This window comes from Equus asinus, chromosome 10 (genome assembly GCF_041296235.1).
Source record: "Equus asinus isolate D_3611 breed Donkey chromosome 10, EquAss-T2T_v2, whole genome shotgun sequence".
Taxonomy (NCBI): Eukaryota; Metazoa; Chordata; class Mammalia; order Perissodactyla; family Equidae; genus Equus; species Equus asinus.
In genome coordinates this window covers 76205906-76217668 of record NC_091799.1, presented here as the reverse complement: position 1 = coordinate 76217668, position 11763 = coordinate 76205906, and the positions used below count along the sequence as shown (strand labels likewise).

Genomic DNA, 11763 nt, shown 5'->3' with positions numbered 1-11763 from the left:
GTGTTAGTATTTTACAATTCCCCTTTACCCAGTTGCTAGAATCCTAGTGGGGAATCAGACCTTATTTTGGTAACATGGGTCTGTTATCCTGAGAGAATATAAAAAATGTATTCCTGAAGCCAGCAGGTTAGCTTGACCTATGTTTGGGATCTCAAATGCTGCTACTCTCTCCAGATTGAGACGGGGTTTTTAAAAAAAGACTTTGTTCATGTCAAGGAGCTCCTGTTCATCTCTGAATTCATGCCATGAAACTGACTCTGGTTGTCGAAAATGTATGTGGCATTATAGTTTCTAATCAACCACCTAGAAATTGATCTAGATATTTGTTCTGGTTTTATTTTGAAGCTCAGTAGGTCTGGGGTCCTAACACAACTAAGTTCTCTTTCTGGTTATGAATATCTGGTTAATATCATGTAAGCACAAATACAACTTTTAAAATATATGCAAATATTTTATTTGTCATTGTTTTCTGCTTATAATAAAGTTGTCTATTTAATGCATATTCTTATAATATTACTTGACTAAAATAAAGTATTATTGTTATTGTTGTCAATGGTAGTAATAATAACAGTAGAAATAGAAGTGGTAATTATTGCAATGTTGGCTAATCTAAATGGTTGTCACCACTTCATAGTCTCAGATTTTTTCATTTGAACTGTTGCAAAGTCAGTGTTTGATTTTCTACATACAAAACCATATTTTTGATGTCCATTCATATGTTTTTTGTAAGCAGGTAGGAGAAACAGTCATGCTCATATAGGCACATGAAAGCTCTTGTTTATAATAAAATAGCAGAAGAAATAGATCAAATTGCCCACTTTTATTAAGGATTGAGAAAAGAAAAAAATAAATCAAGTCACAACAGATATCTTGAGAGCCAAAAAGACATGTTATGAAATGTTATGAAAAAACAGATGCAAAAGTGATAATAAAAATTCTAAAATGTTAACTCAATAATGACAGTCCTTGTGGGTCATATGCTTTCAAAATATTTCATTATTATTTGATTATTTTCCTTTGTGAGTTACATAATTGGGTTGAATTTTTGTCCTTTCATTAAGTACATTTTCAAGAATTAAGCATTTAAAAACATTCAGGCATTTTGTCAAAGGCATGCTACACTGGTATCCTGCCAATTTTGGTTCTATATTAATACATTTAGAAATTACAAAACTGGCAAGAAACGTTTAAGCTGGATGCCTTCCCAATTCAAATATACACAAATTAAACATTTTCTTTAAGCATTAAACAATTTCATGAAACAGGTGAAAAATAGTTCTTTCTGTATCACAATTTTTTCCTGTTGGTTTCTTGTTGAATACCCATCTGAGTACATCACTGGCAGCTTCTACTTTTTTTTTTTTTTTTTTCTGGCTCCCAAGAGCCTTTACTGAGACGTATTTAAAACATTTCTGTCAGAGATACAAACAAACTTCAACTCAGTTGACCTGCTGATAGATGAGCTGGGTAAAGGCTTCACGGTGGTAAAAACACTCCCCACCTACAGTGACATCAAAATAGGTTCCCGTTTAACGCAAGGGTGAACATACTCAGGGTCTCTGTCCCATCTTCTTCAGGGTTCGATTGAGCTCCTCAAATTTGTGAATCTGCCGGATGAAGAAATCCCCATAGCGCCTGGCGACCTTGGTGTCTGCGATGTGGATCATGTCCTTATCAATGTAGAAGTCAACCTCGGAGGCTGACTGGAACTCGCCGTCGAGGGCAGAGATGCCACTGGTCCACACCAGGTTCTTCATCTTGTGTTTGAAAACAAGCAGCTGGATGCGGAACTCCTGCTCGGTGAGGTCTAGGAAGCCGGCCAGCTTGGCCACGGGCATGGTGGTGTAGAGCTTGAGGAAGCTGCGGATGGTCGAGAGCTGGGCCTGCTGCTGCACTTCATCAGAAAACACCTTCAGCTGCTGCAGGAAGGGCTCCTTGTGGTAGTTGGGGTGCACGTTGTCGTAGTTGGGCACTACAGGCGACAGGAATTTGGGGCAGGAGTAGCTGAAAAGCTCCTCGTAGACCTGCGGGTCACCTTTCTGCATGCGTAGCATCTTGTCGCCGTATTTCTCCCGCAGCTGGAGGTGAATGCTCTCGTCTATACGCATGGGGTACATGGTGAGGGCGATGGCCAGCAGCGCGTGCATCTGCTCATTCTGCTTGTTAATCATCTCATACTTGTATGTGGTCCTCTGGAACATGCTCTTGGTCCTCTGGATGTAGAGGAGGATGTTGGCAAAGACGCGGATGGCATCCTGATAGCGACGCATCATCAAATACGCAAAACCAACGTAATAGTACGTGGTGACCTGGCACTCGGGCACACGGGAATACATGCTCTTCTTGTTCAGTTCAATGTTCTCCAGCACCTTGATGGCCTGGTAGTAATCGCCCAACAGGGAGTGCATACGCAGAAGCCCCACCAGGCTGAAGTAGCCAAGCATCTTGTAGAGGGAGTGCCGTCCATACTCCCCAGCCACACTCTCGGGGTCACCTCCACTTGTGTACACCTCCAACTGCCGGTTGATGTTGGACTTGTCTACGAGGGAATGAAGGACATTGAGGACACTGTGAACATTCCAGATTTTGGGATTGGAACGAAGAAAGTCAATCTCCTCCTCTGACTTCTTGGCGGTCTTACAGCGGTACTGACTAAATGACTGGAACTGATAGATGAACTCATCGATGATATCCCAGAGCCACTGGTTGGGCAGTTCAAGGGGAGCAGGACCATCAGCATTAAGAATGTAGTTGAAGAGATTGCAGTAGTTGTAATAGGATTCAAACCTCTGTTCCAAGGAGGGTCCTCCACTGACTTTGGCATATATGTGCCTGTAGTATAATTCTTTGTACAAAATCAGGAAGACAGCATCATTGCCAACCTGTGGAGCAATGGCTTCAGCCTCAGGCCAAGGTGTATTCTTGAAGAATCTTTCTGTCAGCTTGGTCCAGCTGTTTTCATAGATGTCCTGGATCTCATACACTTTCTGGTCAATGACATCACTGGAGACACGACTGGCCTGTAGCTCATACACCTTCTGGTCAATCAAATCCGAGACGGTTTTGTGGAAATACTGGATGAAGTTTTTGATCACTTCGGGGATCACCTGATAGGTCTGCTGTTCATACTGACGTTCGTAAGCCAGATCCTGCTTTGGATCTCCTGTATGCATATCATAGTCGCCCGGGTAAGCATAAGGATCATAGGCAGCCTCGGACTCGTAGTCATCAGCCGGATAAGACATGGCTGCGGCGCTCGCGAACACCGCGGCAGAGACCTGGCAGCTTCTACTTTGTGATCATCCTTTTCTTCCTCTTTCTGTTGTCTGTTCCTTAGGTGATGAGGTTGAGGGTTCCTGGCATCACATCTTAAAGGAACAATAAATACATCAGGCAAGATAATCCAACTAATTTTTTTGGATTTAATTGTAAAAGATTGGATTAATTATATTCCCTGAATCACAATGCATTATCATCATTAGTTTAGTCATGGCCTTCTTTTAGCTCTTTTTTTGTTTATGGAATGAAATTAGGACTTCTATTTTACATACAAATATTCATGCAATTAGAAACACATTGCCATTTCCAATAAGTGGCTGAACAAGAGTAGAGTCCTTGAACAGGACTTGCCTATCTTTTGCTTATGTTCAAAGACAAAATGAAGTGTTACCAAAAATATTTGCATTTAATTAGCGGTAGTTGGTGTACTACATATATAAAAAAATCTGTTTTAATTGGCAAGAGAGTAATTACAAATATTTTAAAAATTGAATTTGAATGCCTTTAGGTATGATGAGCACTGAAGTTTCATCAAAGAGCCCCCCCTCTCCTCTCCTAATTTTTACCCACTTTAAATTTCCTGGCTCTGAAGGCACTTGTGTTTGCCACCCATCTTTAAAGCCTCAAAATTAATATTTGACTACTCTTGGAAACTGGGCTCTTAAACAAGATGTTTCTGTGCAGTGTCTGTGTAATACAGACAGACACTCTTATAATACTCCTGAAAATACTTCATAGAGGATAGTCAGTTTAGTATGGTAGAGAGTACTGGAACAAGAATCAGGAGCTTGTCCTTGTTTTGTTACTAACTAGTTGGTAATCTCAGGAAAGCCTCCCAACTTTTGTAGGACTTCCCTCAGCTCCCTAACCTATTCTACTGTCGTTCTACCCAATTTTGCTCAAATCAGAACCCTCAGAGTTATCTTTGGTATCTTTCTTTCTCTGATCAATTATATTCAAACCATCAGCAAGTCCTATTGATTCTACCTGCAAAATATATGTTGAATCTAGCTACTTCTCTCTCTATCTTCTATGACAATCCCAGCCCAAGCTACTGTCATCTCTCACCTGGATTAGAGCTATCACTTCTTAATCCTGCTTTTTGAGATGAAAATTGAATTACTTTTACTTTCGTACTTAAAACCATGAGATAGAATCAAATTAAAATGTTTTACCAGAGCCTAGAGGGCCCTGCATGATCAGTCCTTACCTTCATCTTCAATCTCATATCTCACTTGCTTGTATGGTCCAGCCACATGCATTTTATTTTAAAAAATTATATTTTTGAACATAAAAATCATACTTATTTTAATGTCTTTTCTCCTAACTCTAATATCTAGGTCACATGAGGACCTGCAGTTATTGCCTATTTTTTTTCTGTTGATTATTGGTTTCATAACCATTATATGGTTCTCTCTGTTCACATGCCTAGTAATTTTTTGTTAAATATCAAATATCATATATATTAAAAAAAAGAGTAGAGGCTCCATTTGGTGTTATTATCCACCAGGGGAATTTTACTCTTTCCTTAGCTAGGCAGATAGAGTGCAGAACTGATGAACTTAATTGGCTCCTTGTCTGAGCTGGGTTGAGATTGGGTTGTGGTCCCCCTCCAGGTCAACCCTGATCTTAGGGCTTGGTCCTCTGGGGCTTTTCATTGAAAGTCTTGTAGAATTTCATCTCCTCAGTGGTGAGACGTGGTGATTATTTCTACCCTGATTTTGAGGTTCGTTGGTTTGTTTGTAAAAAGACAGCTTTTTTGAGAAATAATTTATATGCTATAAAATTCACCCAGATTTGGGGACGGCCCCGTGGCCGAACTTTTGGTGTATTTACAGAGTTGTTCAGCCATCACCACAATCTAAGTGTAGGGCATCTTGAGAGGTTTTGACTTAACTCTTCAGCCCCCTACCTCATGTGGCTTCAAGATGGCCAGATGTCTTGAGGAAGAGACTTACTCTGTATTGGTGCTCGTAAGTCTCCGCATTTGTCATTCTTAGCTGATAGATCTGCCAATGTTCTGCTGGCTTTTCTGTCCCCCAGCAATGCATGTTTGATGGGAACCCAGGCTGGATTTCAGTCTCTAGATGTGCTGGTGCTCCCATATTGGCAAATATGTAAAAAGTGGCTGGATAGAGCCAGGATCATTTCTTTGCTCCCCCGACGGCTCTCAGCTCTTACTTGCTGTTCTTTTCTTCCCAGGCCTTTTGCTCCAAAGCCCTGGGATGCTGCAGGAAATCCCTCTCTGCTTTGCTGAGGCCTCAGCTTCATGTTTTAGCCACCTGCTCTGCATCTTTGGAATGTCAGTGTTCTGAGGGAGAAAGTGGACACGTACCTGAGGCCATTCATTTCACCAGCTTTATCACTTAAGTCCTGCACAACCCAAAGATCCCACTGGATTCTCTGTCTCCCAAGCAGTGGCTCACTGCCTGTGCTTCGCCCTGACTCTTGGCTTTTAGACAATGTCCAGGATCAGCAGGTGCCCCCCAGGGACAGAGGCAGATCCTCAGTTCACCTCTTGAAGGCTCCTTATATGAAATGCTATCCTCTTTAGTCCTTTTGCATCTATAGCTCTCTTATGCCTAAGTACTATGATTTTTGAATTTCTCTGGCTTCTCTTTTTGCTTTCAGCAGCATATTGGCCTCCAACCTGTGTGAAAGCAGAAGTCAAATGAGCCTGACTTCCTAGGAAAGCCCCAGACTTTCTCACCTCAGGGTCTTTACACTGGCTGTTCGCACCGTCTGCTACTTTCTCCCTAAGACTTCACATGTCATCTGGCTTCTTCCAACTCTGGAGTTCTCTTTGCAGTTTGTAATAACTTATTTATTAGTAATTAATAATTTACTTTCATCTTCTCCATAGTAATCTATGCTCCATGAGAATAAGAATCATGTTTGTCTCTAATAGTGCTTTTAGTAAGCTCTCAGTTGAATGAATAAATAAATACTGAAATGAATTAATGGATGAATAATTCAAAAAAGAAACAATTGGGCTTTATTCTCTTAGGGAAATTATTTACTTATATAGCTTTTAGTGTCACTGATAGATGACTTCCACATTTATATTTCTAATCCAGCATTTTCTTTATTTCTCCTATGCTTTTGCTTTAATCAATTAAATATATTTGATCACTTGCGGTGTTAATAGCTCTGTGCCAGTTATCTTGAGGTATACCAAGAAGATTTTTAACTGTCCTGTCCTCACATATATTGCTATCAATTTTAGTAGACACAATTGTAAAGCTTACAATACATTTTTATACATGACAGTTAAGCACATAGTAAATGCTTAATAAATAGTAAGTGTGTTAATATTACTGTGGTGGTTGTTCATTAAACAAGTACCCTTGGTCAAGGATATTTAAAGCCACTTCTGAGAACTGAGTTTTGCTGGTTTTCAGGGGGCAAGGAACGTATGACAGAATGTGTGTGACCTTTACCACTAATGGCACTGCTTAGTTTAGCCTACTTTTTTTGCTGTAGCAAGACTTTGTGGATGAAGGAAGCAGTTTGTTGATTTACATTCTGGTGCTGGCTCATTGTCTTGGCAGAGACCAGAAGAAATAATTCACAGACAAGCACTTTGAGTTGCACGACCTGAGGTGACTTCAGCACAGGGGACCTTGGCACCATCTTTTGAGTTAAAGGATAAATTGCGTACCCTTTACCGTGACACATTCTGTTCTCTTTCACCTGACTCTGTCATAGTACTCTCATTTTACTCTCTATCATTTCCTTTCCTCTCTTCCTCACTATTTCAGAGCAGTAAGTAGTCTAGAGGTAAAGAGTCGGAATGAAACGGTCCCCTGAACAAGTGGGTGCGGATTTCTGTGATTCTCAAGCTTAAAGCTAAAGTTGCCAGTGCAGTTGGCCAAGCTAGAGGACTTGGACATGATGTTTAATGGAACAAACTTTCAGAACAAGCTTCAAGTAGCCATGTGATCTTATTGCACTAGCACAAGCCTGGGAAAGTTCTAGAGGCCTTAAAGTGGATGTAAGAAAATGAATGAGGGATAGAGCTTGGACTAGGGCCCATGTTGAAGGACTCAGAGCAGGTAGGCAGTATAATTCCTGATATAAATGCCTGCCTCAGCCTGGATCTGAGACAGTTTTCCTGATTGGGCTTTTATTGAATATGTGCTATTATCTAAGTTCTAAAGATTCTACTTTAGTAGCTCTGGGTGGGACTTGGGAATCATTTATTATTTTCTTTTAGGTAGATTGGCCCTGAGCTAACATCCATGTCTATCTTCCTCTACTTTATAGGTGGGACACCTGCCACAACATGGCTTGATAAGCGGTGCGTAGGTCTGCGCCCGGAATCCAAACTGGCAAACCCCGGACTGCCGAAGCAGAACACGCCAACTTAACCACTGCGCCACCAGCCGGCGTCATAGGCTCTCCAAATGATTTTGATGATTACCACAGTTGGGAACCACTACCAGGAGATCTCTTATTGTTGCACAATGTCTCAACTTTCTGAAGGAGGTATCACTACCCTGATTCAACATCCTTCATTGTCTGGTGGGTCAACAGGAAATTTGAAGCTTGGTTGTGGCATTGCTCTTCTATATTATGGTAACTAATCTCAAGGGAATTGCACACCCCCGTATACACACACACACACACACACACACACACACACTTCCAGATGGCTAGTGTCAGAGCTGCTGCTTTGCTCTACATGACCTTGCCTTTAATCACAGTTGATCACTTTACTGAAGCAGGACCAATGAGAGTCTTTCCCGGGGTTTTAACTTGAGATTCAGAGAGCCAAGGTTTATCCACTTATTCTTTCCTTAAAATTTGGCTACCTTGTTTTCTACTATGGGAGAAAGCTTATCTGTGGAGAGAGAGAATAAAACAGAATGCATAAGGAAACTTAAGTATGATATAGGGAGATAGTCCTGATAATATTCAAGTCTAAGTATTTTGGAATATCCTAGCAGCTCTGGTCCCATCTTATGGGGTCAGGAGCAAAGTGGTAAGGATACTCTTAGTATTAGTAGGGGTACGTTGATCATTTGCTTTGTAAAATGATTTCTCTTTACTAAAAAAGAAAAAGTCCCAGTTCATGGAGAACTCTAAATCTATCATGGCTAATGATATCTGAAATACACCAGATGTGGGAGACCGAATAATGGCTCCCCAAAGATGTCCATGTCCTAATCTCCAGAACGTGTAAATATGTTACCTTACATGGACAAAGGGGCTTTGCAGATGTGATTAAGTTAAGCATCTTGAAATCAGGAGATTATCCTGGATTATTTGGGTGAGCCCACTGTAATCACAAGGGTCCTTACAAGAGAAAGTGGTAAGAGGAAGGAGAGAGAGAAGGAGGGAGATGTGATGACAGAAACAAAGGTCAGAGTGATGCAATTGCTGGCTTCAAAGATGGAGGAATGGCGCCATGTATGAAAGAATGCAGGTGGCTTTTAGAAGCTGGAAATGGCAAGGAAAGGGATTCTCCGCTAGAACCTACAGAAGGAATGTAATCTTGTTGGGACCTTGTTTTCAGGTGAGATCCATTTGGACTTCTGACTCCCAGAACCATAAGATAATAAGTATATGCTATTTTAAGCTACTAAGTTTATGCTAATTTGTTATATCAGCAATGGGAAACTAATGCACCAGATAAAAACAAAGCACAATTAGGAATTTTTAGTGTTGGCCAGTCCTGTGGTGCTAAGGGCAGGGTTTCCAGTGGCTGAGGATCCAGAAACGACACTCTTGAGTTACCCTCAGTTCAGTTACCCATAATTCCTTGAAAGCAAGTCCTGTTGTCATTGATTCTGTGCCCTTGCATTGACAGGCAGAGGACTTCGGGCTCAGACTTGGCCCTCCTTCACCATTCCTGCTCAGTCAGTCTTTGGGAAGGGAAGCAAGCAATAAAGTCCTCCAAAGACTAAAGATGTTGTTTAGAACTAAGAGCAGAAAGTCACAACAGTCTGAAAAATGAGCTCTCTCATCTTGAGTAAAATGGGCATATTTATCAGGTGAAGAAGACAGCCACCCACAAAGGGAAATTCAACCTCATAGCTCTACTGTTAACCTCTGTCTGCTCAGGTTCCGTAACTACAGGCTTGTGAACAATTAGGCTGTAATCATTAATGCTCAGTCTTGCATGATCAGCTGCTGTCAGCCCTTCAGTGCAGCCAGGCAAACACCTCAGAACAATTCTTGTTCATAGTTTAATGGAATCTAGTTTCTAAGGAACTTTTTTTTTGGTATTTTTGTCAATCTGCTCTCACCTAGGTTTTCAGCTCTGCAAGAGTGCACAACTTGTTCGACTGATGGCTCTTCTTGAAGAGTGGGAGACTTTGCTCAGTTTCTTGGGCACCTGTTACCTTTTAAATAGTTGTACAAACAGACGTTTTGGAGTGCACACCATAATTGAGTTTTGCGGCATCAAAGCCTTATTTTGGATAGAAAATGAGCCCATGCTAAAATACAACCTGTGTTCCAGGTAGGATCACAGTGCCTTGTTCTGCTTAGATTATTGTCCCTTACTCCGAGGTGGAAAGACACTCTGTTTTACTTGTGAGTATTTCTCTTCCAGACTGATACTGATGCATAGAAATGGAATGAGGTTGTCTGTACCATGTGACTTAACAGAAAATTAGATACTGCCTTGGGTTGTTAGCTGTGTTCACACATATATGATGTCTCACCCATGTTATGGTGGAAAGCCCATGGGTTCTCTTTTTAAATTTATTTTTAAATGTTTCAAATTTACAGAAAAATCTCAAGAATAATACAAGGAACTCCATAAACACTTTACCCAGATTCACCAATTGTTAGCATTTTGCCACACTTCTTATTTTCTGTCTGTGTGTGTGTACATATATATGTAAAATAAAATAAATAATCATATATAAATATAATATATATAAATATACATAAGATATATACAAAAATATATCTTATATTTTTTCCCTGAGCCATTTGAAAGTAAAAGATGTGGACATCATATCTTTTATTCTTTTTTTTTAAGGGCTTTTATTTATTTATTTATTGGTGAAGAATATTGGCCTTAAGCTAACATCTGTTGCCAATCTTCTTCTTTTTGCTTGAGGAAGATTGTTGCTGAGCTAACATCTGTGCCAATCTTCCCCTATTTTATGTGGGATGACACCACAGTGTGGCTTGGTGAGCGGTGCTAGGTCTGTACCCAGGATGCAGGCCTGCAAACCCTGAGTGCCAAAGCGGAGAATGTAAACTTCACCCCTATGCCACCGGGCCAGCCCCCGTATCTTTTATTCCTATATATTACATTGTGTATTTCCTAAGAACGGAGACATTCTCTTATGTAACTATTTTGGTTATCTATTGCTCTATAACAAACCAATTCCAACTTAATGGTGCAAAACAACAGCTATTTTATATTGCTTATGGATTCTGTGGGTCAGAAATCCAGAGCAAGAACAGTGGAGATGGTTTGTCGCTGCTTCATGCTGTCCGGAGCCTCAATTGGGAAGATTGAAACCTTTGGAGGTTTCTTAAACATCTGGAATCTGGAATCACCTGGAGCCTTCTTCATTCACACATCTGGTATCTGGGCTGGGATATTTCAAAATCTGGACTAAGCTGTGACTGTTCACCAGGGCCCTGACACATGGCCTCTTTATGTGGCTTGTGTTTCCTCACCATATGGTGGCCTCAGGGTTGTCAGATTTCTAGCATGGCAGCTCAGGGCATGAAGAGCAAGTGTTTCTGTGAACAAAGTGAAAGCTTCAAGGCTTTTTTGACATCCTCAGAAGTCACATACCATCACTTTTGCTCTACTTCATTAGTGGAAGCAGTAATCTATTAAATCTTTTTCTTCAAGTGAAAAACTCATTTTGGGGGTGAGAGGGGACATGGGAACTTGCTTTAAATAACTGCTCATTGAATATATGCACATAAAACATCAAAATCATTTTTAAAGGATTAGAAGCCTGCCAAGATTCAAGTGGTGGGGAACTAGAACCCACATCTCAGTGGAAGAATGTCAGATAATTTGCAGCCATCTTTATAACCACAGTATCATTCTAAAACCAATAAATTTAACATTGATACTGTACAGTTAGCCCCTGTGGTCTTGAGTTAGACTGGCCAGGTTTGAATTATGTCTCTGCTTTTTACAAGATATATAACATTTGGTGAGTAACTCTGGTCTCTGACCTTTAGTTTCCTCATCTCTACATGAGTTCTGTAATATCTATGTCTCTTAGGGTTGCTGTGAGGCTAAATAAAATAGCTCTGTGGTGAGTCTGGCACCTAGTAGGGCTTGGTAAGCTGTAGGTCTCCCTTTCACCTCAGAGAATTAAACAAGGCACTGACAACAGGCCTACAGTTATTACTGGTTCAGTGGGAAGCTTTGGAGGTGACTTTGGCATTCTAAGAAATAAAGAAGAAATTCTTTATAAGCTTAAATTGTTGCCTTATAAGGTTCCATTTCTGAAGGTTCCTCTTTCCTTTGTTAGATAAAAGATAAGTATTTTC

At 40.6% G+C, this 11763-nt stretch overlaps 1 protein-coding gene across 2 annotated transcripts; it reads right to left on the bottom strand.

Moving 5' to 3' along the window:
- Positions 1 to 1370: 1370 nt before the first annotated feature.
- On the bottom strand, positions 1371 to 3282 carry LOC106847874 (eukaryotic translation initiation factor 3 subunit L-like). 2 transcript variants are annotated; one of them, XM_044779374.2, is made up of 2 exons: positions 2954 to 3182; positions 1371 to 2882 (listed from the first exon to the last, which is right to left on the bottom strand). In XM_044779374.2, the coding sequence occupies exons 1-2, from the start codon at positions 3029 to 3031 to the stop codon at positions 1551 to 1553; spliced, it is 1410 nt and encodes a 469-aa protein (XP_044635309.1). In that variant the 5' UTR covers positions 3032 to 3182; the 3' UTR covers positions 1371 to 1550. The 2 variants fall into 2 exon arrangements, with proteins under 2 accessions (XP_044635309.1, XP_044635307.1); XM_044779372.2 differs by having other exon boundaries at positions 1374 to 3282.
- Positions 3283 to 11763: the final 8481 nt, after the last annotated feature.